We start from the raw sequence: 27509 nt of genomic DNA, 5'->3' as shown, positions 1-27509 counted from the left end.
CCAACAATTTTGGAAAACCTTGCTTCCACTGACACCAACCATTTGGACTAACCTTGTTCCCACTGAAATCGATTATTTGGGGTAACCTTACTCTCACTGACACCAATAACTTGAGCTAACCTTGCTTTCACCGAAATCCAATGATTTAAAGTTCCCTTATTTTTCACTGACACCAACAATTTGGGCACACGTTGAATCCACTGACACCAACAATTTGGGCAAAACTTGCTTCCATTGACACCAACAATTTGAGCAAACCTTGCTTCCACTGACACCAACAATTTGGACTAACCTTGTTCCCACTGAAATCAATTATTTGAGATAACCTCGCTCTTTCTGACACCAATGATTTGGGGTTAACTTCAGTGGCGTCACTAGGGTTGGTGTCACCTGGTGCGGTATAACATGGTATCACCCCCCCCACCGCCCCAGTGTGAAAGGGGCCTAACCGAGGGCTCCAACATGATGAGTGACGTCATCGCAGCTCTGCCCCCACACTTTTCATTATCTGCTGTCCCCAGGGACAGATCCGATCCACTGTGTGGTGATCTCTGGTTTGGGTCTGACCCCGGGGACAGCAGATAATGGCATCATTGGCATTGATGATTTGATTTGCATTTTGGAACTGACCTGCTGACACAGCGTATTGCTTGCTGGACCGGATCTGATGACCACAGGGAAGATGCTGTAATCTGCTGACACGGCGTGTTGCTTGCTGGATGGATCTGATGTGGGTGTGGGTCACTGTCTGACTACACCTATGCTGTGGTCTGTAGACACCCCCCCTTATCAGACCAGCTTAGGGCGGCTCCGCTCAGTACCTGGTGACTGTGGACACAGCACCCCCCCATGAGACCAGCTCAGTCAGGGTGGGTGGGTGTGTCACTCAGCTACTGTGCCTATATCTAATATAATATATCTGTGTCCAGCAGCACCCCCCCATCATCATCAGACCAGCTCAGGGTGGGGGTGGCTCAGTCAGCTAATATAATATAGTGAGTGTTGTCTGTCTGATAAGGGGGGGGGTGCTACTGGACACAGATATATTATATTAGATATTAATAGGCACAGTAGCTGAGTGAGCTGGTGGGGGGGGGGGGGGGGCGTCTGGACCAGCTATATTACACTATATATATATTAACTATAGCTGTGTCTAGCAGACCACCTTGCACCCCCCCCCCTTCCTTATCATACTTGCACACAGCACAGGTCAGCCAGGGCGCCAGACAGTGAGAGTCCTCCCACACCAGCTCTTTGGTGGCGTGTCGGTACCATGGCAACCACCCTACCCCCTCGGAGTCGGCCTCACCTCACCCCTTGAGCTCGGGCCAGTGGAGGATACCAGGACACAACAACCCCCTCCACACACACCCCCCTCCTGTTCCGAATCTGGCAGCAGCTGGCTGGGGTCTGGAGAGAAGAGCGGAGAGCGGAGGGCAGCGCGCCGCCCAGGCGGAGATGGTGTGTGTGTAAGACAGTCAGTGACGTAATCACTCACTCTGCAGTGCAGTGTGAGAGATGAGATGTGACAGGCTCAGGCTGGCTCAGTAGGAGGAGGAAGAAGGACGACACGCAGCACGCTCACACTCACACTGACATACCAAGCGCCGCCACGGCGCTGGAGGTGTGTGTTTCAACCAGGCTGCGGAGTGCGGGGTGATGATCGGGACAGGTCAGCTGATTAAAAAAAAAAAAAATACCAGTGCTTTCCACACCGTCGGGATGGTGTCACCCCTTTAGCGGGTGTCACCCGGTGCGGGCCGCACCCCCCGCACCCCCCTAGCAACGCCTCTGGTTAACTTTGATCTCACTAACATCAATAATTCGGGCTAACCTTACTCCCACTGAAACCAATGATTTATGGTTAACCTTGTTCTCAGTGACACCAATTTTGGAAAACCTTGTTTCCATTGACACCAACAAGTTGGACCAACCTTGTTCCCACTGAAATCGATTATTTGGGGTAACCTTGCTCTCACTGACACCAATGATTTGGGCAAACCTTACTCCCACTGAAACCAATGATTTTAGATAAATATTGCTTCCCTTGACACCAACAATTTGGTTTAACCTTGCCCTCACTGACACCAATGATTTGAGATAACCTTGCTCTCAATGACACCAACAATTTGAGCTGATCTTGTTTCCACTGACACCAACAATTTGGGGTTAACCTTGCATCCATCAACTGACACAAACACATTAGGGTTAAATTAGAACTTTAGGCACGACTTTCTTTTAATTTTGGATAGAGCAAGGGAAGGTAATAAGCCCTGTCAGATTTTTTTTTTGCCATCTGTGTCCCATTGTGGAGATGTGGTCCCATAGAAAAACAGGAAGCAAGAGAAAATCCCTGCAAATTAAGGGAATTCCTTAGGGACCCCCAGATCACCAGAACTAGTGTCCCCATTGCAAGATATCTGCTCTATTACTTTTCTGGGGACAACCCAAAATGTGGGATTTTCTTTTACTTTCAATGATAACGATAAACAGGACAGATAGAGAAGGGGAATATGCCTAATGGAGACACTGACAGCAATAAAAACTGTCAGGGGGTCTAATCCCTCTCTACTCCATCCAAAATAGTTATACTTACTCTTACTGACTCTACGAGCGGGGCTTATTTTATCCCACTGATACCAAGAACATGGGAGTGTAAGCTCCTCTGGTTCAGAGACTGATGTGACTGGCTCAGTGTTCTCTGTACAGCACTGTGGTGTATGTCAGAGCTATATAAATGTATAATAATAATAGTGTGTGACTGTGCAGGGGGCATTAGAGTGTAAGCTCCTCAGGTGCAGAGTTTGATGTGACTGGCTCAGTTGTATCTGCCATGATGCTATTACATAAAAATGTAAAGTAAAGAAAAAATCAAAAACAGAGAAGTTTTTTGGACAGAGATTCAAAAACACAAATGAATATACAGTATACCTTCAACAGTAACATATTCTTCAGCAGATATCCATTTATTAGTCTTATAATCAATTTTCAAATATTTGTGACATTTGTATTTTCCAGTTGCAGCCGTGGTGACATTTGGAATGTGTAAGATGTCATCTGTGATGACCCATTTCTCATCATCCTTGTAAAAGGTAGTCTCTTTATCGGTTTTGTATTTGTCCCTACTGTGACATCTCAGACTCAGGTGATCACCTTCTACTACGGCAGGTGGGGTCTGCAGGATGAGGTATTCTATAAAACCAACCAATAAAATTGTAAAAGAGATGTAATCGAAGAACTGCACATTTAATGATCAAACGGTGACTGCAGTGGTGTCACTATGGGGGTGCAGGGGGGTTTTTATAGCACCGGGTAACACCAACCCTAGTGACGCCACTGAGTGATTGGGAGTGAAGCATCTAAAAAATCATAGGTTTGTCCTGGGACTGTAAATGAGGTGCAACACACATCGGCACTAAATACATGATGTACAAATTCAGTAATGAATAAATACAATTCCCATTACATTGCATGAAAAGGAGATGAAATATTATCAAGCCGATTTGTAACAATTCAATGATACCTTTCATACAGGATAAAAATATTCCAAGTATCGATATATATACGTTGAAAAATGCATTCTAAATACTTGACGGGTTTCGTGAATCTCTTCACTTCTTCAGGATAGACGCACATAAAAATATATCTGTAAAGTAGAACATCAATTTAAAGTACATAGCACGACTGGTAAGTAAATAGTATCACTTACACAACCCCCCAAGGGCCACCCCAGGGATCCAACACTTACAAATCAGCTACAATAAGGTACATATAGCACTATTTCCCAATGGTGACCTTCCAGGGACGTCTGACCCGGCAACAGTGAAAGTGGAACCGCATGGACCCAGGGGGACAAACAGAGGCTAGGTATATAACGTGGGTAAAGTGAAGATGTATTTGATCCGTGATATAACCTAAAATAATGTCTGTGAAAGAAAAAAATGTGCCTAATAGTATATACCTAAATCTAACAAGTGATGTCAGTCAGAATAAGGTGAAGAAAAAAGCAACAATGTAATAGTGGAAGCCAGATACATTGTAAACTGTGCTGCTAAGAGGCATACCTACTATTTATTTACCAGTCGTGCTATGTACTTTAAATTGATGTTCTACTTTTTAAGATATATTTCTATGTGCAGCTATTCCTGAAGAAGTAAACGGATTCACGAAATGCGTGTCGAGTTTTTAGGATGCAGTTTTCAAGTTTATCATATATCAATACCTGAAACATTTTTATCCTGTATGAAATTCATCATGGAATTGTTACAAACCAGCTTGACAATATTTTATCTGCTTTTCATACAAAGTAATGAGAATTATATTTATTCTTTAATAAATGTGTACATCATGTATTTAGTGGATATGTGTGTTGTACCTCATTTAAAGGAACACTAAAGATAATTTTTTTTTTTTTTTAAATAACAAACATGTTATACTTACCTCCACTGTGCAGCTCGTTTTGCACAGAGTGGCCCCAAACCTGATCTTCTGGGGTCCCTCGGCGGCTGTTTCAGCTCCTCCCCGCAAGAACTAATCACCTTCATGCAAGCTCCCTCTCATGGTGGTGAGTTCTTGTGGGCACGCTCCCGTGATACAGCCGGTGGGCATAGCCGCCCACTGTATCACTAGGCCCCGCCCCCGGGGCGCCGCGTCATTTGATGTGATTGACAGCAGCATGAGCCAATGACTGCGCTGCTTTAAATCCATCCACTCTAGCCAATCAGCGGCCAGGCTGATCAACGAAGAGGATGTCGGAGGCAAGCGCGGGACTTTCGAGGGGTCAGGTAAGTAAAATGGGGGGGCTGGGGGGGGGGGGTATTGTCAGAAGTTTTTTCACCTTAATGCATAGAATGCATTAAGGTGAAAAAACGTTTACCTTTACAACCCCTTTAAAGTCCCAGGGCAAACATATGTTTTTGTTTTAGTTATGTTTATGTAGGGATAGAGGCACATCACTGGATGTATCAGACCATATATTTTATTTTTCTGTGATTGGGAGTGAAGGTAGCAAATATTTCATCTATATAGATAGATAGATAGATAGATAGATAGATAGATAGATAGATGTCACGAATGTCACGTCTACCCCAACGCAGGTGGTCAGACACTATAGCAAGCTACTGTGTGCTTCACCTATAGTAGCCCCCTTTCCCTTACGGCAAGCAGGCCTACCGGTTCTTGTTTGCCCCCAGGACTTATACACAATGCTATAATGCCTGGCCACCACACCAGGGCAGATGCGAATAGACTACTTGCAGTTAGCAGAAAGATAGCGTGGTTTTATGATAGTCCAGGTAAAAGGTAGGCTGAGTTCAGGGAATAGGCCAATATCTGATCCAGGTCATACACAGGGAAATCCCGACTAGTGAAGCAGGGCAGACAAACGGGTGGCTTGAACAGGAACAAAGGTATATTGTCTCTTTCACAAGCAAGGGATAGAGTCTTCGGTTTGCTTATAACAGGTGATTGACCATATCAATCACCTTGCAGGTGGACACAAACAGGGAGAATGCAACAGCCAACACCCGGATGCTGAAATGAGGAGCAGGAGCACAAAAAAGATCCTGACACTTGATAGTTACTGTGACAGACCCAGCCAGGACAGGGGATTTTGGAGAGGACTGCAAGGTGGCCTCTTGCCTACTGACTATGGGCCCTGACTTTTGAGGGGGCTCTATTCTTTGGATTTATTGCTGGCAACTTTTCCACAGACTTTCAGAAGATCCTTCAAGGTGCTGCGCTTGAGGCTGGCATAGTGATGTTCCATCCGCTATAGGTGAGGAGGGTCCTGGTGGTGGTTTGGGTGTGCCTAGACAAGAGGAAGCATCCCACCGCTGCCACCAAATGTGATGGCCCACTTGGCAACCCTCTTGGGTGCCTCCTTCAGATAAAGCTTCCTACATTCTGGAACCAGGAACCAGGTATTATAGCTGAATATTGCACCCAAGATCTAGACAACACTAACTTAGGTGCAAGCTGGAACTGACTTTATTGTAAGTTCACATCGAATATATACCAGGTAAGAGCTTTATCCCAGTAACATAAACAGTATGCTAATCAACCATTAGTCACTTAAACAAGCCTAGGTGTCCAGACCATTTGGCACCAGTTTCACAGTAAGACTCAGTAAGTAAGACCTAGTCCAAATCTCTAGAAGGATTAGCAGACAGACAGTAACAAAAGGTGACTCAAATAACAATTCCAATTCACAACTGGGAGGCACAGAATGAGGAAATTATACCATGAGAGAGAGACTCCTCAGTAAACAGATTATAGCAGGAGGTCCCAGCATCAGGTTGTTTTGAGCTGATTATATTAACATCTGCTCTGTGTCTAGGAGGGGGGTTGAAGCAGTCAATGCTAATTTGAGCATAGATGCCCCAAATCTGTATCCAGGTCCTCCAGTGCTCAGAGTCTGTGTGTTTCGGGGGGACATGGACTAGAATCTGAAATAAAACCACTCCAGAGGTCTCCCAGGCACTCACCAATCAAAGAATAAAGCCCCCTCAAAAGCCAGGGTCCATAGTCAGTAGGCAAGAGGCCACCCTGCGGTCTCCTCCAAAAGCTCCTGTCCTGGTTGGGTCTATCACAGTTACCTATCCATGGCAGCATATTTTCCTTATCCAGCCTGTATTTTTGAACAAGAATGCTAATGAGGCTATTTCGCCACAGTTTTATAGGCTTATGTTTGGGCTGGTGGGTTGAATCGAGATTTGGCACCAACCATGCATAGAAACCCATACCTGGAGTTCAGCTTTAATGGGTTTCTCCTTGGCAAAAAGATTGACACACAGCGATCCTAAACCTTTGGAATGTTAGCAAAGTGTTCGGGCAAACACAGATCGATTAATTATTAATTCATCATGATCAGATGAGAATATTTCTAACATTTGATAATAGTGTACTGTACTCTATCACTGTAAACCCACTGGTGGGAGTATCAAAGTCCTGAATAAAAAGGTACATGGTATAAACCCTCTTTGGGTTGGGAGCTGGTGGTAGTCAGGGAAGAGGTCACCCTCCCGGCAGTGAGAAGAGGGTTCCTCAACAGTACATGCCTCAAGTGACCTGAGTCACCATGTCTAATGGTCTCCAGGTGTAGAGTTGGAATTTTGGAGCCTAAGCATTGAACCAAGAGATGACTGCAGGGCTCTGCAATGTAAGTAGCTCTTGGCTGAGCTGAGGAGTCAGAACTGAGGTGGACCAGGGGGGTGGCTTAGTGGGGTTTCAAACCTGCCATCCATACACCCTAGAGCAGACAGTAGGAGTCTGCTTTGGGAACTGAAGGCAGGAACTGAATAAACCACCCTGCCCCTGAGGAACCTTGCTAGGTGTGAGGCCCTGCAGGGGAAGAAAACTCACATGGAGACTGATTGATGCAACAGAGTGTATTAATGTAGCAATGCAGAGTGAAAACAGCATACTCTGTAAATATGGCCAGACCAGCCCAGAACATGCACAACAACCAGATAGGGAGTATGTGCACACTGGAGACACCGACATAATCTGGTTGGGGAAGCGACTGGAAAGGTGACCAAAAAACTGAGCACTTCACAGGAAAGATGTTGTAGATACACAGAGCCAGTCCCTGCTGTGTCCCTCCTCCTCTGGAACCTGTCCCTACACTACTCTGTTGGTCCCTAGCCAGCAAGGGTTCTGTCCTTAACCTACGCACTTTTTATAAGCACTGCCCATCCTTAAACATAGCTGCTGGGTCAACCAGGACAGCAGCATCCAAAAAGACAGTTGCTCCCCTAAAGAGACCTACAGAGGCCTCGGGGGGGGGGGGGGGGACCAACCACTTTGACCTCAACCCCCTCTGGACAGTGGCCGTCTATGGTGCCACCCATGCAGGTACATGGTCGCTCAGAGCCTTGGGCAAGGATCCAGAACTGCACCCCGCCTTCCCCACATGCCATATAATGGATGTACCACCCAGCATCTACTGTTTGCCCCTTTGCTGCTCTACGCTCTGGGGCAGCTGCCTCTCCTGCCCACCCCTTGTCCCGGCCCCTTTCTACTACACTGTACCTTGCGCTCACAGTTGCTGTTACCATTGTCCCCTTGTCCCAGCCCTGGCTGCACTACACCTGTCCACATGTTATATTAAAAAAAATGGGGAGCTCCCATAAGATATTTTCCCCGGACCCATCATTTTCTCCCTGGAAGCGAGACTGTTTATTTACTAAAGTGAATATTCACCTACCTAATAAATAAAGCAAAGCTGTGCTCAGTCCCATTTACATGCAAATAAAAATCTTGTTCCTTTCATTTTTGTTGCACGTAATTGAATATTTAAAGTGACCCCCAGATTTACCTTATTTGCCAATCCCAACTTTGCAACACAAGCAACCTCTACTCTCCTAGTAAATCAACGCCGCGGTGTCTGTAAATGTTTGTTCCCTCCCATCCAATATAAGCACATTTATATTAAAAGTTATATAAATGAGTCATTATAAGTCATTATTAGTCATTATAAAAAAAAGTTTTGGCTCGATATACAATTTATTGTCAAATTAGTAAATAAAAACTCACCTTGGTCTATTACACGGAGTTGTACAGGAACACTATGCGTGCCTCTTTTATATGAACACTTATAGGCTCCAATATCTGAAAATTTGGCAGTAAATTCTTTCTTCTCTCCATAAATGTGAAACCTCCCATCTTTATACCATTCGTAATCATTCATTAGATGTTTTCCTGATTTTGGTGAGCCCACCATACATGACAGGGTCACTTTATCTCCGCTATATACCGGGTTCCAGTTAGGGTCTAGTGTCACTATGGGTCTTACTGAAGCATCTACAACACAGTACAATGTAAATTGTCAGTTAAAGCAGAACTCCAAACAAAATAAACAAGATAGAAAATGATTATCAGATGGAAAGGTAACATTAAATTAACAGTTTTTGTTAATTTTTCAGTTCAGAGCTCTACCCAGCAATAATTGTTTTTTCTGTCACTAGATGTGCTCAGTGTGATGGCCAGCATCATTCAGCCCACTTCCTCTGAGCCCAGGTCACGTCATCCTGGACCCACCCCCAGCATGTGACTGGACAGTGAAAGGAGGAGTAGCACAGTGACAAGTGTACCTCTCTATCACTTTGCTCTCTCATCCAACCAGTGCATGAACTGATTGGCTCCTTGTGCTGTCTCTTCCTCTCACACTCCAGACTTGCTGAACAGGGATTGCAAGAGGCTGATGCCAGGTCACCTTTAAACCTGACTTCTAGGTATGAATTCAATTGCATAGTCACATTGGTTCACCAATGTGAGTATGCATTGCATATCATAAACACTATTTTGCCAAAAGTATTGGGACACCTGCCTTTACATGAATATGAACTTTAATGGCATCTCAGTCTTAAGCCTCATACACACGATCAGATTTTTAGACGACCGTTCGCCCGTCTTTTTTTTTTTTGCATGCTAGTCTCATATCAAAAGTGAAGAGGTTACTCCCCAATACGAAAATTCTCGTACGGCAGAATATAACTTTAGAAGTGATGTCATGTGTTGAATAGTTTTGTATGTATTCTTTTGTTTCTGAGCATGGACCCGCGGGCATGCTCACTGAGTACATGGCAGGCGCACGCGTGCACCCAGCCAGCGGCGTGCGCGCCCACAGGGCCGCGTCTTAAAGGGGATGTACAGGTACCCCTATTTACGCAGCGGTGCCATTGTGCCGATGTACGTCATCGTGCGCTGGTCGGCAAGCGGTTAAACAAAAATCGGACGTTGAGGTCACGTGCAACAAAAATTTTAAAGTCTGCACATCCAGCTTTTGTTGGACAAAAAAATCGGAATTGGCTGTCGATCCGAAAATCAGCAGATCGTTCGTCAGACGAAATTTAACTTCCAATTTTTGTATCCTGTGTATGGGCCTTTAGTCCGTAGGGTTCAATATTGAGTTGGCCCACCCTTTGCAGCTATAACAGCTTCAGGTCTTCTATGAAGGCCATCCACAAGGTTTAGGAGTGTGTCTATGGGAATGGTTGACCATTCTTCCAGAAGCACATCTGTGAGGTCAGGCACTGATGTTGTATGAGAAGGCCTGGCTTGCAGTCTCCACTCTAATTCATCACAAAGGTGTTCTATCGGGTTGAGTTCAGGACTCGGTGCAGGCCAGTCAAGTTCCTCCACCCCAAACTCGCTCATCCAAGTCCATGTCTTTATGGACCTTGCTTTGTGCATTGGTATGCAGTCATGTTGGAACAGGAAGAGGCCATCCCCAAACTGTTCTCACAAAGTTGGGAGCATGAAATTGTCCAAAATGTCTTGGTATGCTGACACCTTAATGGGGCGTACACACTGTCGGACTTTTCGGCTGAAAAAGTGCGAAGGACGCCGACGGACCAAATCCGGCGGACAATCCGATCGTGTGTGGGCTTCCCCGGACTTTCAGCGGACTTTTCCAGTCGCAAATCTGACGGATTTTAGATTTGGGACATGCTTCAAATCTTTACGTCGTAACTTCGCCGGACCCAGAAATCCGCTTGTCTGTATGCTAGTCTGACGGAAAAAAATCGACGCTAGGGCAGCTATTGGCTACTGGCTATCAACTTCCTTATTTTAGTCCGGTGTACGTCATCACGTATAAATCTGTCGGACTTTGGTGTGATCGTGTGTAGGCAAGTCCGTTCGTTAGAAAGTCAGCCGCAAGTCCGCCAAAAGTCCGTCGAAAGTCTGTCGGACTTTTGTAGCCAAAAAGTCCGACCGTGTGTACGCCCCATAAGAGTTCCCTTCACTGGAACTAAGGGGCCAAGCCCAACCCCTGAAAAACACCCCCACACCATAATCCCCCCTCCACCAAATGATTTCGACCAGTGCACAAAGCAAAGTCCATAAAAACATGGATGAGCGAGTTTGGGGTGGAGGAACTTCACTGGCCTGCACAGAGTGCTGACCTCACCCCGATAAAACACCTTTAGGATGAATTAGAGTGGAGACTGTGAGCCAGACCTTCTCGTCCAACATCAGTGCCTGACCTCACAAATGCGCTTGTGGAAGAATGGTCAAACATTCCCATAGACACACTCCTAAACCTTGTGGACGGCCTTCCCAGAAGAGTTGAAGTTGTTACAGCTGCAAAGGGTGGGCCAACTCAATATTGAACCCTACGGACTAAGACTGGGATGCCATTAAAGTTCATGTGCGTGTAAAGGCAGGCGTCCCAAAACTTCTGGTAATATAGTGTATCTGAGGGATCACTGGGGGAACCGACAATCACTGAAGTAGTTAAGACTACCACAGTGACCATGATCACCACTATCTTCCAGGTCAGGCTGCCCAACTGCATACTGACCACTGGGGGTCACTCATTCAGCATTTCTGACATTTATAGAACACCCCATATTTTTTCAATAAATAAAAGAGTGGTGATTGGATGAGGTGGCGATTGTAATGTTACTGCCCCTCTTTTCCACATTGTCCAATTAAAGAGTGCCTTTTATTAATTAAAAAAAAATACAAAGTGTTCTGTGAATGGCAGCACAGCAAACGATCGTCGCTCTGTGGTCAGTGTGCAGAGTGGAAGCCACTTGGCACGGAACCCAGAAGATCATGGCTATCATTGCAGTAGCATTAACACAGCAGCCAGGCACACAGTATTTTCAAAAGGAGAAATCGGGTATCACGTTATGTCATTATTGGGAATGGTCTTCACCTACTCAAAAAAATCACCCCACTCATGAATGGCATGTACAGTATTTTGATGGTGTGTAATCCACTGGAGCAATCTGATCCCAAGCTATTGAATTATATTTATCATTTATATATTGAACTGCTACATTTTATTTACATCATGCATCCAATTAAAGCTAAACTCAAGGCAAATTCCTCAGCCAGGCTTGTGATCCAGGCTCCCCTGCAAGACAAGCTCAGCCAGGTTCTGGACCTACCTACAAACTTGTGCTATAGAAACAGGCCAGGGACGCAGCTCAGCCCCTGATTGGGCAATGAATAAGCAGCAGCACTCAGATGGACTGAAACCCGGACACATGATTCAAAACCCAAACTGTCCAGATGAATCCTGGACAGGTGGCAACCCGACCTGCAGCTAGTGTCAAGTTCCAAGCATATGTTTTCTTTCCCCAAGGCAGTCAGTTACCAGAACTGCTGATATATTAGAAACCAATGACATGTTTGTCCCAGCACTAGGATGGAACTTCCTCCGTCCAATGTAAGGACAGACCACTGATAGGGAATGTGATCTAAGGGGGACTCGTGAGGTGGCTTCTGATGTAGGGGAGGACTCCTATGGTAGATTCTGATGGGGACTTTTGATGTAAGGGGGACTCTGATTCATGCGGGCCTCCTAAGGTGGACTCTGGTAGTGTTTGTAATATAAGGGGGGGGGGCTCCTAAGGTAGACTCTGGTAGGGTCTGTAATATAAGGGGGGCTCCTAAGGTGGACCTGTAATATAAGGGGGGCTCCTAAGGTGTATTCTGGTAGGGTCTGTAATATAAGGGGATTCCTAAGGTGGACTCTGGTAGGGTCTGTAATATAAGGGGGCCTCCTAAGGTGGACTCTGGTAGGGTCTGTAATATAAGGGGGGCTCCTAAGGTGGACTCTGGTAGGGTCTGTAATATAAGGGGGCCTCCTAAGGTGGACTCTGGTAGGGTCTGTAATATAAGAGGGCCTCCCAAGGTGGACTCTGGTAGGGTCTGTAATATAAGGGGGCCTCTTAAGGTGGACTCTGGTAGGGTCTGTAATATAAGGGGGCCTCTTAAGGTGGACTCTGGTAGGGTCTGTAATATAAGGGGGACTCCTAGAGTGGACCTTTAATATAAGGGGGGCTCCTAAGGTGGATTCTGGTAGGGTCTGTAATATAAGGGGGCTCCTAAGGTGGACTCTGGTAGGGTCTGTAATATAAGGGGGCCTCCTAAGGTGGACTCTGGTAGGGTCTGTAATATAAGAGGGCCTCCCAAGGTGGACTCTGGTAGGGTCTGTAATATAAGGAGGGCTGCTAAGGTGTATTCTGGTAGGGTCTGTAATATAAGGGGGCCTCCCAAGGTGGACTCTGGTAGGGTCTGTAACATAAGGGGGGTCCTAAGGTGGACTCTGGTAGGGTCTGTAATATAAGGGGGGGTCCTAAGGTGGACTCTGGTAAGGTCTGTAATATAAGGGGGGGTCATAAGGTGGACTCTGGTAGGGTCTGTAATATAAGGGGGCCTCCTAAGGTGGACTCTGGTAGGGTCTGTAATATAAGGGGGCCTCCTAAGGTGGACTCTGGTAGGGTCTGTAATATAAGGGGGCTCCTAAGGTGGACTCTGGTAGGGTCTGTAATATAAGGGGGGGGTCCTAAGGGGGACTCTGGTAAGGTCTGTAATATAAGGGGGCCTCCTAAGGTGGACTCTGGTAAGGTCTGTAATATAAGGGGGGTCCTAAGGTGGATTCTGGTAGGGTCTGTAATATAAGTGGGGTCCTAAGGTGGACTCTGGTAGGGTCTGTAATACAAGGGGGGGTCATAAGGTGGACTCTGGTAGGGTCTGTAATATAAGGGGGCCTCCTAAGGTGGACTCTGGTAGGGTCTGTAATATAATGGGGGCTCCTAAGGTGGACTCTAATGGGAACTCTAATGTATGAAATGACTACAAATGTGAACTCTGATGTAAGGGTACCCTGGTGGGGACTCTGATGTAAGGGGGGCTCCTAAGGTGGACTCTGATGGGAACTCTGATGCATGGGAGGGCTACAAAGGTAGATTCTGATGTAAGGGGGACTCTGGTGGTGACTCTGATGTAAGGGGGAATCTGATTTAAAGGGGGACTACTAAGGTGGACACTGAGGCAAGGGGGACTCTGATTTTAGGGGGTAACTAAAGGTAAGGGGGGCTCCTAAGATGGACCCTTTTGTATGGGGAATTCTCATGTAAGAGGGAACTCCTAAGGTGGACCCTGATATAAAGGGGACTCTGATATATAGGGGGACTCCTAAGGTAGACTTTGATGGAAGGGAGACTCTGTTGTATGGGAGGGCTCCTAAGGTGGACTCTGATGTAAGAGGGACTCTGATGTAAAGGGGACTCTGATTTAAGAGGGACTCTGATGTAAAGTGGGACTCTGATGTAAAGGAGGACTACTAAGGTGGACCCTTAGGTAAGGGGGGCTCTGATGTTAGGGGTGAATTTGATGCAATGGGGGTGGGGGCTCCTAAGATGGACCCTGTTATATGGGGAACTCTAATCTAAGGAGGAACTCCTAAGGTGGACCCTGATGTAAAATGGACTTTATATATATAGGGGGCTCCTAAGATAGACTTTGATATAAGGGGGGCTCTGATGTAAGGGAGGGCTCCTAAGGTGGACTCTAATATATAGGGGGACTTCTAAGGTAGACTTTGGTGTAAGGGGGACTCTGTTGGGGAGTATGATGTAAGGGGGCAATCTGATATAAGAAGTGACCCCTAAGGTGGCCCCTAATGTAAGGCAGAATGTGATGTAAGGGGGGAACTTCTGAAGTGAACCCTAATGTAAGGGGGACTCTCAGGGGGACCTTTATGTAAAAAGGACTCTGACAGGCACTCTGATGTAAGGGGAACTCAACAGCCAGGAGGAATCCTGAGGTGGACCCAACCCTGATGTAAAGAGGACTCTGATGTAAGGGTGCTCTGATTGGGATCTTGATGTAAAGGGGGACTAGTAAATTTAGCTCTGATATAAGGGATGACTCCCAGTTTGGCTTTGATTTAGGGGAGACTCTGATGGGGACCCTGATGTAAGGGGGAACTTGTGATGTACCATGTGGCCCACATAGTGAAATGTTTGGAGACCTATAAGCAGGGATCTCCAAACTATGGCCCTCCAGCTGTTGCAGAACTACACATCCCATGTGGCATTGTAAAACTCTGCCATTCACAGAAATGACTAGGCATGATGGGAATTGTAGTTCCTGAACAACTGGAGGGCCGTAGTTTGAAGATCCCCTGCTTTAGAGCATTGCCCCTTCCACTTGTGTTCTAAGTGATGCTGTACAGAGGGTTACAGAAGGATGATATCAATGCAGATAAGCTGCTAATTCTAGTTGTACTTAAATACATTCAAAATTTAGAGAACTCTAGACGGAATTAAAAATAAATAAATAAAAAAAGAGGGAATTAGCAAATTGATATAACTTACATTTATTTGCTAATTCCCTCTAGCGCTCTCTAAAATCGAATATTGTATTTCTTACAAAGACATACAGTATCTCACAAAAGTTAGTACACCCCTCACATTTTTGTAAATATTTTCTTCTCTCTTTTCAGGTGACAACACTGAAGAAATGACACTTGTCTACAATGTAAAATAGTGAGTGTACAGCTTGTATAACAGTGTAAATTTGCTGTCCCCTCAAAATAACTCAACACACAGCCATTAATGTCTAAACCGCTGGCAACAAAAGTGAGTACACCCCTAAGTGAAAATGTCCAAATTGGGCCCAAAGTGTCAATATTTTGTGTGGCCGCCATTATTTTCCAGCACTGTCTTAACCCTCTTGGGCATGGAGTTCACCAGAGCTTCACAGGTTGCCACTGGAGTCCTCTTCCACTTCTCCATGACGACATCACGGAGCTGGTGGATGTAAGAGACCTTGTTCTCCACCACCTTCCCTTTGAGGATCCCCCACAGATGCTCAATAGGGTTTAGGTCTGGAGACATGCTTGGCCAGTCCATCACCTTTACCCTCAGCTTCTCTAGTAGGGCAGTGGTCGTCTTGGAGGTGTGTTTGGGGTGGTTATCATGTTGGAATACTGCCCTGCGGCCCAGTCTCTGAAGGGAGGGGATCATGCTCTGCTTCAGTATGTCACAGTACATGTTGGCATTCATGGTTCCCTCAATGAACTGTAGCTCCCCAGTGCCAGCAGCCCCAGACCATGAAACTCCCACCACCATGCTTGACTGTAGGCAAGACACACTTGTCCTTGTACTCCTCACCTGGTTGCCGTCAAACACGCTTGACACCATCTGAACCAAATAAGTTTATCTTGGTTTTATCAGACCACAGGACATTGTTCCAGTAATCCATGTCCTTAGTCTGCTTGTCTAGAGCAAACTGTTTGCAAGCTTTTTGTGCATCATCTTTAGAAGAGGCTTCCTTCTGGGACGACAGCCATGCAGACCAATTTGATGCAGTGTGCGGCGTATGGTCTGAGCACTGACAGGCTGACCCCCCACCCCTTCAACCTCTGCAGCAATGCTGGCAGCACTCATCCGTCTATTTCCCAAAGGCACCCTCTGGATATGATGCTGAGCACGTGCACTCAACTTCTTTGGTTGACCATGGCGAGGCCTGTTCTGAGGGATAATTAGCCCGTGTAAAGGTGTATTCATTCACAGTGTGGATGGCCAGCCGATTTTGTTTTAGTTGGTCGTTGTTTTCCCCATGCGTGGTTTTTGTTATTGACATGGAGGTTGTTTGGTATCCACGGTGGTCACTGTTTAGTGCCAGGGCTAGGGCTAGAATTATTGCTCTCGCTCTACCGATCGCGGTGATACCTCACATGTGTGATTAGACCCCGGTTTTCATATGAGGGCACTACTAACGTATGCGTTCGCTTCTGCACTGGACTGGACGCGTTAAAAACATTTTTTTTCTTATTTATTTTACCTTTTATTTTTTTATTTTTACACTGTTCTTTGAAAAAAAAAATTGTGTCACTTTTATTCCTATTACAAGGAATGTAAACATCCCTAATAGAATAAAAGCATGACAGGACCTCTTAAATATGAGATCTGGGGTCAAAAAGACATCAGATCTCATATTTACCACTTCCAGCCCAAGGACGTCATATGACGTCCTGGACTTTCAGTGGGAATATCTGAATGATGCCTGCAGCTACAGGAATCATTCAGATATCCTTGTTTTCAGGCGGCGATTCTGTACACCATTAGAATGATCATAGCAGCAGTTCCATTAGAATGATCATAGCAGCAGATCATAGCAGCAGCAGAACGCAGCAGATCGTTCTTACAGGTGACGGGAGGGGACATCCCCCCTTCCCGCCGCCATCCGGTGCTTCCCGCCGCCATCCAGGGTTATGGCGGTGCATACTAGCTCATTATGCCTTTTGCTTTACAGGGGTAGAAAAAAAAAAAAAATTTGCGGGTATACAACTGCTTTAAGTACTGAAGTTTGGCGTCATTCCATGAGTGTGCGCAATTTTAAAGCGTGACATGTTGTGTATCTATTTAATTGGCGTAACATCATCTTTCACATTATACAAAAAAATTGGGCTAACTTTACTGTTTTGTTATTTTGTAAATCATGAAACTGTTTTTTTTCCAAAAAAAACGAGTTTGAAAAAATACTGTGCGACATAAAAAGTTGCAATGACCGCCATTTTATTCCCTAGGATGCCGGCTAAAAAATATATATATAAAGTTTGGGGGTTCTGAGTAATTTTCTAGCAAAAAAGATATGATTTTTACATGTAGGAGAGGAGTGCCAGAATAGGCCCGGTATTGAAGGGGTTAAAATGCAATAATTTTTTTTTTTTTTAAAAAGGCCCTTTAAGAGCTAAGGGGCGGAAGTGACGTTTTGACGTTGTTTCCGCCCAGCAATGGTATGGAGACGGATGGGGGCCATCTTCCCCTCACTCGTCTCCAAACCCATCAAGGAAGAGCATCTGATCGCCTCCGCCACTGCCGATGGCTCCGGTAAGTGGCGGAGGGCACCGGAGCACGGTGAGAGGGGGCCGCCGATAAAAGTGATCTTGCGGCGAATCCACCGTAGAGACCACTATTATGAGAAACCGGACCGCTGGCCGAAGAAGAGGATACCGGGGTTATGGCAGCTAGCTGCTGCCATAACAAAGATATTCCTCTTCAAAGTCAGAACGTATATTGGCATGCGGCGGTCCAGAAGTGGTTAAGAGAGCAGCTTATTTTTTTCTATTGCTATTTTGTGTTTATTTCACTTTGAGTTGCAGCTATATTGTTAGGTTTGTTTCCAGCGCAGTTCTCTTTTCTATACTATACTGTTCTGAGTGGAACCTGTCTTGGTAAACCACTGTATGGTCTTGGCCACCGTGCTGCAGCTCAGTTTCAGGGTCTTGGCAATCTTCTTATCGCCTAGGCCATCTTTATGTAGAGCAACAATAGTTTTTTTCAGATCCTCAGAGAGTTCTTTGCCATGAGGTGACATGTTGAACTTCCAGTGACCAGTATGAGAGAGTGAGAGCGATAACACCAAATTTAACACACCTGCTCCCCATTCACACCTGAGACCTTGTAACACCAACGAGTCACATGACACCGGGGAGGGAAAATGGCTAATTGGGCCCAATGTGGACATTTTCACTTAGGGGTGTACTGACTTTTGTTGCCAGCGGTTTAGACATTAATGGCTGTGTGTTGAGTTATTTTGAGGGGACAGTAAATTTACACTGTTATACAAGATGTACACTCACTACTTTACATTGTAGACAAGTGTCATTTCTTCAGTGTTGTCACATGAAAAGATAAAAGAAAATATTTACAAGAATGTGAGGGGTGTACTTACTTTTGTGAGATACTGTATATATTTCCTATCCCCTTCAGCTAGTGGCCATAATGTGTTTTTTTTTTTTAACTGCCCTTAAAAAATAACATTCATTCAGAAGAGAAAATAGATGAAAGAACATTTGTTTTTTTGTCCAATTCACACATCTTCAATGTACAGAGAATCACTGAACGGTTATGTAAATTCTTTTATAAATAGATCTCACAGAGACTCAACGTTTGCATAGATACATTCCCAACCTGCACACAGGGGAATCTATTTATATAAATCAACTATTTGTGAAAAGATTTTATTGAATATAAAGTAACAATTAAGAATTAGTAGTTACATATCACAACGTCCGTTCACATAAACTACCCTTTCAGTTGCTAAACCAAGGTGCTTATTTTTGGATTCTTTCCGTTTACTGACCTGCATTCTTCACTGCCAGAACTGAAAGAGAAAAGACGAGGCATAAAAAATACATATAAAATGGCTATAAAGAGTTACACAATGATGAACCAACACGATACTTTAACTACTTCAATACTGGGCACTTACACCCCCTTCCTGCCCAGGCCAATTTTCAGCTTTCAGCGCTGTCGCTGTTTAAATGACAATTGCGCTGTCATACAACACTGTACCCAAACAGAATTTTTATCATTTTGTTCCCACAAATAGAGCTTTCTTTTGGTGGTATTTGATTACCTCTGCGTTTTTTATTTGTTGCTAAACAAATAAAAAAAGACCAAAAATGTTTTTTAAAAAAAATGTTTTCCTTTTGTTTCTGTTAAAAAATTTTGTAAGTAAGTAAGTTTTCTTCTTCACTGATGGGCACTGATAAGGCGGCACTGACGGGCACTGATAAGGCAGTACCGATGAGGTGGCACCAATGAGGTGGCACTGATAGGTGGCACTGATGGGCACTGGTAGGCGGCACTGATGGGTTGCACTGATATGCTGCATTAATGGGCATTGATAGGTGGCACTGATGGGCACTCATGGGTGGCACTGATGGGCACTGATAGGCGACACTGATGGGCACTGAAAGGCTGCACTGATGGGTACTTATGGGTGGCACAGATAGGCTGCATTACTGGGCACTGATACATGGCACTAATGGGCACTGATACATGGCACTAATATGCAGCACTGATAGATGGCATTGATAGGCATCACTGATAGCACTGGCAGGCATTGGGGATGGGCACTGATTGGCAGCTGCCTGGGCACTGATTGGCATTTCCCTAGTGGTCTAGGGTGGCATCCCTGGTGGTCCTGGTGGCATCCTGGTGGTCCTGGGTGGGCATCTGAGGGGGGGCTGCGCTGATAAACAATCAGCAAAGACCCCCCCTGTCAGGAGAGCAGCCGATCGGCTCTCCCCTATTTGCGTCTGTCAGATGTGTGTGAGGAAAAGCCGATCAACGGCTCTTCCTGTTTACATCATGATCAGCCATGATTGGACATGGCTGATCACATGGTAAAGAGCCTCCGTGGGAGGCTCTTTACTGAGATCGGTGTAGCGGTGTGTCAGATTGACACACCGCACCACCAATCGGCGTGATGCACCCCCCCCCCCACGGGCACTCGAGAGCGGTCGTTCTGGAGGGCCATCATATGACGTCCACCCTGAACAAGAGCCGCGCCGCCCAGCCGTCATTTGACGGCCGGCGGGCGGGAAGCTGTTAAATTGTGGAAGGGTTAGACATCCTGTTGATTTTTTATTGCTCTCTGTGTCCCCTCTGGGGAGCTTCACTCCCCTATTTGTACGTTTGACCATAGTCGCTAAGAAAAGAAGTGATGGGAAATACAGTAAAACCTTGGATTGCGAAGCATAATTCGTTCCAGAAACATCCTTGTAATCCAAAGCACTTGTATATCAAAGCAAATTGCCCTATAAGATATAACGGAAATTGATTAATTCCACAACCATTTATTCATAGGTCCTTCAGTTTATATTTCATATAAAAAGATTATAGCAATGTGACCAGGTTGTGTAACCATAAAATGTCCATCTACAAATGGAAGCCTCCACAAGGGGATTAGAAGCAAAATCCAGCAGGAGCTCCAGAGTATAAAAGGGAAGACAGGCGCCTCTAAGTGTAGAAATATGTTTCTAAATGTTGTACATTCATTAAATGTAACCATATTGCTATACTTAGAGGTGCCTCTCTTCTCTTTTATACTCAGTTATGACATGTCGCTACTTGTATATGAAGGCATCGCTTGTATATCAAGTCAAAATGTATTAAAAAATGTTGCTTGTCTTGCAAAACGCTCTCAAACCAAGGTTTTACTGTACAACATTTTAGAATTATCACCAGAGCAGGAGGTGATTGTAGATCTTCCCATGAGAAAACCTGTTCTGGAGATAATGCTCCTCTCAGGGGTCTGAGCAGCCTTTAGGGTGCTACTGGTGCCCCTCAGTTTTACCCATCTCCTATGTTCCCCCTCCTTTCCCCTTTTTTTCCTCCTGGTGTCACTCATGCTACTTACTGTTAGGTATTGGACATCCTCATGGAGGTGGGTGGACATTAGATGATAATCATGGTTTTCTTGGCCCCTTTAAGAACAACAGCTTTGACCTTAGGAAACTCTCCCGCCACCCCCTATTAAGCTTGATCATCCCCCCTTTCCTGCATGCTCGGATAAGGGTCTGGTATGGATTTTGAGGGGACCCCACGCTGTTCTTTTTTTTTTTGCTTTCAGAAAATTTTTATTGTATTTGTCAAAAAAAGCAAAGCAACATTCGGTACAATAAAAACGTTCGAAGAATGACTGATAAAGGCATTTGACAACATGAGTAAGGAGTTGGGAATCATATTTACGAAGACCTATTCAAGAAAAATGTTCTAAGTGGTGTAGGTCCACATAGGGGAACAAATAGAAAGCAGAAATACTGTTGTCTTACGTCACGTTCTCTGTGCAGGTAATTGCAAAACAATTCTGTACATATAGCATGACATGAGCATTAAATCTGTCTACAGAAACGATTGCCAATGCAGTAAAACTACAGTCACATGTAAGAAAGGTGTTAGGAGAAGAGGAAAAAAAGGAGAAAAAAGAAGGACAGATAAATTCAGGTTCACCAACCTCCTCAATCGACCTCCCAACTCCCTAGGAATCAGGGATCCCTGGAATCAAAGATATACCCACGTAACGGGCCCAGGGTTCCCAGATTGCCTCAAACTTTTTAACAGAATCTAGCAAAGTACTAACCATTTTTTCTAGGGTCATATTCCACAAAATCTTTCTTTTGGTTGCAGCCAGAAAGAATCTGGGTTGTTTTCATGCTTTAGCTCTAGATATTTTGGCTCCCAGGAAGATGAATGAAATTGGCCTCTGGGTGTGTTTCGGTACTCTTGGGATGGGGAAATTAAGCAAGGCGGAGGATGGAGATCTGGGTATTAGGTAGCCAGTAACTTTACGGATGAGTTGGGTATTAGGTAGCCAGTAACTTTATGGATGAGTTGGGTATTAGGTAGCCAGTAACTTTACGGATGAGTTGGAAAATCTTATTCCAAAACCCCCTGATTTTCAGCATTCCCACCATACGTGTAGCATTGATCCCACGTTGTTTTTTTTTATAAAATTTTGGCCTGGGGTCCCCTCAAAATCCATACCAGACCCTTATCCAAGAGTGTAGGCAAGAAAGAGGGGGGGGGGCAGTGAGCGAGCTTAATAGAGGGTGGCTGGAGAGTTTTCTAAGGTCACAGTTGCTCTTCTTCTTCGATTAAAGTGGCCAAGAAAATCCATGGTTATCATCTAATGTCCACCCACCTCCACGAGGATGGCTGATACCTAACAGTAAGTAGCATAAGTGACATCAAGAGAAGAAAGGAGGGGGAACATAGGAAATAGGAAAAATTGAGGGGCACCAGTAGCACCCTAAAGGCTGCTCAGACCCCTGAGAGGAGCAATGCACTTACTTACAGTCAGGTCCATAAATGTTGGGACATCGACACAATTCTAATCTTTTTGGCTCTATACACCACCACAATGGATTTGAAATGAAGCGAACAAGATGTGCTTTAACTGCAGACTTTCAGCTTTAATTTGAAGGTATTTACATCCAAATCAGGTGAACGGTGTAGGGATTACAACAGTTTGTATATGTGCCTCCCACTTTTTAAGGGACCAAAAGTAATGGGACAGATTAACAATCATTCATCAAACTTTCACTTTTTAATACTTGGTTGCAAATCCAAGCGAGCGAGCGGCTTATCCTGCTGGACATCATTTGACGTCCAGTCAGGATAATAAAACCACTTTGCTATATGGCGGACGAAAAGTGGTTAATAAAGCTGGAACAGGGACACATTCTTTTAACTAGGGACAAAAACAGTGAAAAAATGGTGAATCCCCCACTTGTTCTATTGCATTCTGACAGTAGGGACTACCCCCACCAACATTATACAGATCAGTACTGAACGAATGCTGGTTTTCCAGTGTAACACACTGCACTGTTACTGATTGCAGGATGTTAATTAACCACAAGATGGCAGTGTTCTGCAGTTTAGTTATTATAGACTTCAATATAGCCAAGCAAAGCATTGTGAAACTTGTATGCTGATAACAGGACTTCTGTACCCGCTGAATGAACACTACACTTCCCAGAAGAGCTGGCAAAGGGGCGGGAGTCTAAATAATCAACAGCCTGGGAAATTCAGGGAGAGAAAAGAGACTATGAGAGAGTGAGAACGTGTGTGAGATGGCAGTGTGGAACTCGGAGGACCCAGGCCTGGTTGGGTCGCATCGTAGAGCCAGAAAGAAGGACTGCAGATCACTGACATCGCTGAGAGGCAGGATAGTCAACACTGCAGGCAATTGGATCGTGGTATCCTCATTGGCATCACTTCTACCACAGAAGGGCCAAGAGAACAAGGGGCCCCCCAACTGGGAGACCTTCCTTCACTTTGCTAAGACTACAGACCGGGTGAGAGGGTTCCATAACCCAAACCATCACAAGTTAAAAGTGACTCTGTTGTTTCCAGTTTTTTCAGTTTAATATACCTTGCATCACAGTTTGCCACATGCAGGCTTTCTAACCCATTCAGTACTGCGACCTACTGCTTAGTCATACCTCCCAACATTTTGAGATGGGAATGATCGACACCTACTTGCAAACGTATGTAGGTAAAGGACATGCACCCTGGCACACCACCTTAAAGAAGAATTAACCCACAAAAAGGTTAATTAAATCCACCAGGGCATTTTTTCCCACTCCTATTCCTTTATATTGGCTTTTAACATTTACAAATGCAGCAATTTTGCATTTAGATGAAAGGTTTAGCACTGGGAAACACTTTTTGAAAGATAAAAAGTGCATTTTATATACAACTATATAGATAAGACCAAAATGAGGGACAAATGAGGGGAAAGGAGGGACAAAGGGACATTGCTCCAAATCAGGGACAGTTGGGAGCTATGCTTAGTGTCTTGCTATTGCTCTGAAATTGTATGACTCTTGCTACAGCATGTTTCCCTGCAGACAGGAATACTGTTAGTATCTTATCTAGTGCCTCCATCTGTAAAAGAACTTGTTTCATCAGACTGGTTCACCACCTACAAGGGTTCAATTCTGCTGAAGTCTATTTCCACCCCTTTCTCAATTTTAGCCATTCTGCATTCATCTTCAGTGTTAAAAGGGACTTTCCCCAGTTTTTCACAAGAAGGCCAAGGAGAACTTTTCTTGTTGCTGGACCATCTTCAGGAGATACAGCTTCCATCCTAAAGGACCTCAACTCTTACCTGCACCAGCTAGGGCTCCATCAAGCGTGCAGAAGATTTTGTTCCTATACTTGGGAGCCTAATCATTGTATATCTCCGATGTGAGATCTCAGGCACTGCTGCTTCTGACTTTTGGTCTCACCTGATTTGGAGTAAGATTTGGTGATGTCACTTCTGTGCTGCTGCTCTGTTCTCCTTTCTGGAGGCTCTGATATGAGAAAGCAAAACCCTGCCTCTACCAAGATGTCTGCCTCCAACAAAGACACAGTGCAACATAAAGCACGGTATTTAATGTGTCCGACCCCCTAATCTACATTTGGAGTGCCAAATGCATGTATTCCAATGTCCTGAGACCCGTCACCCAATTGGCCTAGATGAGAAGCGATCCTGTTAGCCACCTAGGAGGAAGAGGGAGGAGGAGGGAGGAGAGGCACGGGGGAAGCCACCACGATGCCAAAGAGGAGGAGACGCAGGGGAAGCCGCTGCCCTCCCCCCCAGAGGAAGCGCTGCCTGCGACCTAGATGGGGTAAGTGCGGGGCTGGTGACCAACCAGGGGGAGGGGGCGGGGGGTGCTGTTGACCCGACCGACTGGGGGGGTGAGCTGTGGGTGCATTGTTTGCCGCCCCCCCAAATAAAAATATACCACCAGCCGCCACTATAACTTGGTGTAGTGTTATTCACTTTCAGGTCATTACAGAGGACAAGGGGTCACGCTTTACATCTGGAGGAAGAGATTTAACCTCCACATATGGAAAGGTTTCACAGTAAGGGCTGTGAAAATAGTGAATAGATGCCCTTAGGAACTAGTTCTGGTCATCTCAGTGGATTGTTTTAACCACTTACGGACCGTCTGCCCGTAATGTACTGCGGATGGGTGGTCTGTGCAAAGCGTTGCTGCCTGCTTCTAGGTTTAGGCCATGAATGGTCCCCTCCCCCCCACCCTGCCGACACCCGCTGTGATTGTACACTGCAGGAGTCTGTCAGCAAGTCCCAGCCAATGATTCATGGCTGGAACCTGCTGATCCGCTGTGTACAATCACAACCCAGAGCCCTGTGTTGACAATCAACACAGAGCCCTGTACAGAGAGAACAATCTCTCTAATTCTTATCCCTGCAAAGGGATAAGAAACAAAGAGATACTGTATGTTAGTAAAAGCTGCACACATTACACATTGTTAAGCACACATTTAACCCCTTGATTGCCTTAGCCTTAGTGTCAGGTTGCCCGATGCACTATGACAGTTCCATTAAAAGTTACTGATCACCGTCATTAGTAGTATATATAAAAAAAAAAGTTCCAGTATATACACCACACTTTGTAGACACTATAACTTTCACCCAAACCAGTCTGTATACGCTTATTGGGATTTTTTTTATCAAAAACATGAAGCAGAATACATTTTGGACAACATTTATGAAGAAAAATTTTTTTTTTTAAATTTATATTGCAAAAAATAAAAAACACAGTGGTGATCAAATACCATAAACAAAAAAAAGCTCTATCTGTGTGAAAAAAAAAAATTATATACAATTTATTTGTGTACAGCGTTGTATGTCCGTGCAATTACCAGTTGAGGTAACGCAGTGCTCATGATCAGACCAAAAAATAGTCTGATCATGAAGGGGATAAAACCTTCCGGAGGTCAAGTGGTTAAAGAAGAGCTAGATGCATTCCTGAATGCACAAGATAAAATTGGATATGAACATTTATAAGTAATAAGAAAACAGAGGAATTTATTTTATTTTTCCCCTTGCTGTTTCAACTTGGACCATGCTTTATTGTTTGTTTGTTTTTTGCCTTCCTCTAAATCAACTGTGGGTATAGGAGTTATTCTGTTTAATTATTCTATTCTTTTTTTCTATTGGTTGAACTAATTGGACTTGAGTTTTTTTTTTTAACCTGTGTAACTACTCCATATTACCAAAAGTATTAGGACACCTGCCTTTACACGCACGTGAACTTTAATGGCATCCCAGTCTTAGTCCGTAGGGTTCAATATTGAGTTGGCCCACCCTTTGCAGCTAGAACAACTTCAACTCTTTTGGATGGAGCATCATACTGATGCTGCATCTGTCCCCTGGCGTCTCTGCACTGAGAACCGAGCCACCGAACACCACTGATGGCTCGGTTCTCACTCCTCCCTGAGAAGAGTGATGCTTCTGCTCTACGTGTTCCTACTCATTGGAGCGATGAGCCTTGGAGGAGAGGGGATCGGCCATCTCAGCGTCTCAGTGGCTCTCTAGGACGCTGAGACTGCCATCAATCAAGGCAGCTGGCAGATCCAGACTTGGAAGTCGTGATGACATGCTGCCTCGACTGATCTTGGTGACGTCAACGGAGAGCGGACTTCAGATAGATCTCCGCTGAAAACGGGTCATAGGAGTGCAAAACGTATGGCACTCCTGTGACCCAGAGGAGAAGCCCAGCCTAAAAAGCTCAGGCTGGACTTCTCCTTTAAGCAGCCCCCCTGCTTCTATCCTGTCTGCGTCCTGACTTATTATTGAAGAGAACGTCACTGAATAGAGTGAAATTGTACTAAATCTTCCCCATCACATCCAACAACCAGGAAAATAAAATGAAAGTCGTCCACTTACAGATGAAGATGATCGGAGTCAGATGAGACATGGCGACCGCTCCGTGGGAACATAATCCTAGTTTCGTCTCTGTGCTGAGATAATGAATAATGACAACTTCCTCTTTTTAGTCAAACTCTGAGTTTGGTTTTTCAATAAAAACATGTGTTGGCAAGAGGTGGAAATTCTGTTCACTCTTTTTTAGACAAAAGAGGAAATCGGTGTGCTGCCACCAGTATATTCAGCGATGCTCGAGCAAAATATATGATAACTGTATTTATTTCAGATAATCTTTACAGAGAAATATATAGGAGCTTCTATCACTTGACCCTCTTCTAAAAAACCATTGGCTGCCATGTTGGTTCCTGGCTTCAATACCTCCTAATGCCCCTTACACACGATTGGACTTTCCGACAACAAAACCATGGAATTTTGTTTGAAGGGTGTTGGCTACAACTTGTCTTGCATACACACGGTCACACAAATGTTGGCCAACAATTACGAACGTGGGAACTTGGTGACGTACAAGACATACGATGAGCCGAGAAAAAGGAAGTTCAATAGCCGGTGCGGCTCCTTCTGCTTGATTCCGAGCATGCGTGAACTTTTGTGCGTCGGACTTGTGTACACACGATCGGAAATTCCGACAACAAAGTTTTGTTGGTGGAAAATTTGAGAACCTTCTAACCAACATTTGTTGGCGGAAAGTCCGACAACAAATGTTCAATGGAGCGTACACACGG

At 44.9% G+C, this 27509-nt stretch overlaps 1 protein-coding gene across 2 annotated transcripts in view; it reads right to left on the bottom strand.

Annotated features, from left to right (window-relative positions):
- The window catches only part of LOC141116936 (Fc receptor-like protein 3), a 71487-nt gene extending 44569 nt beyond the window's left edge, over positions 1–26918 (bottom strand). For both annotated transcript variants that reach the window (XM_073609445.1, XM_073609447.1), the window contains exons 1-4: positions 26788–26918; positions 18895–18915; positions 8536–8802; positions 2932–3192 (exon numbers count right to left, since the gene is read on the bottom strand). In XM_073609445.1, the coding sequence (XP_073465546.1) occupies positions 2932–3192; positions 8536–8802; positions 18895–18915; positions 26788–26818 (580 nt within the window). In that variant the 5' untranslated portion in view covers positions 26819–26918. The remainder of the gene's footprint in view (positions 1–2931; positions 3193–8535; positions 8803–18894; positions 18916–26787) is intronic.
- Positions 26919–27509: the final 591 nt, after the last annotated feature.

The sequence above is a fragment of the Aquarana catesbeiana genome, linkage group LG13 (genome assembly GCF_042186555.1).
Source record: "Aquarana catesbeiana isolate 2022-GZ linkage group LG13, ASM4218655v1, whole genome shotgun sequence".
Taxonomy (NCBI): Eukaryota; Metazoa; Chordata; class Amphibia; order Anura; family Ranidae; genus Aquarana; species Aquarana catesbeiana.
Note: the sequence above shows the minus strand (reverse complement) of the source record. Positions and strands in the feature narration are given on the sequence as shown.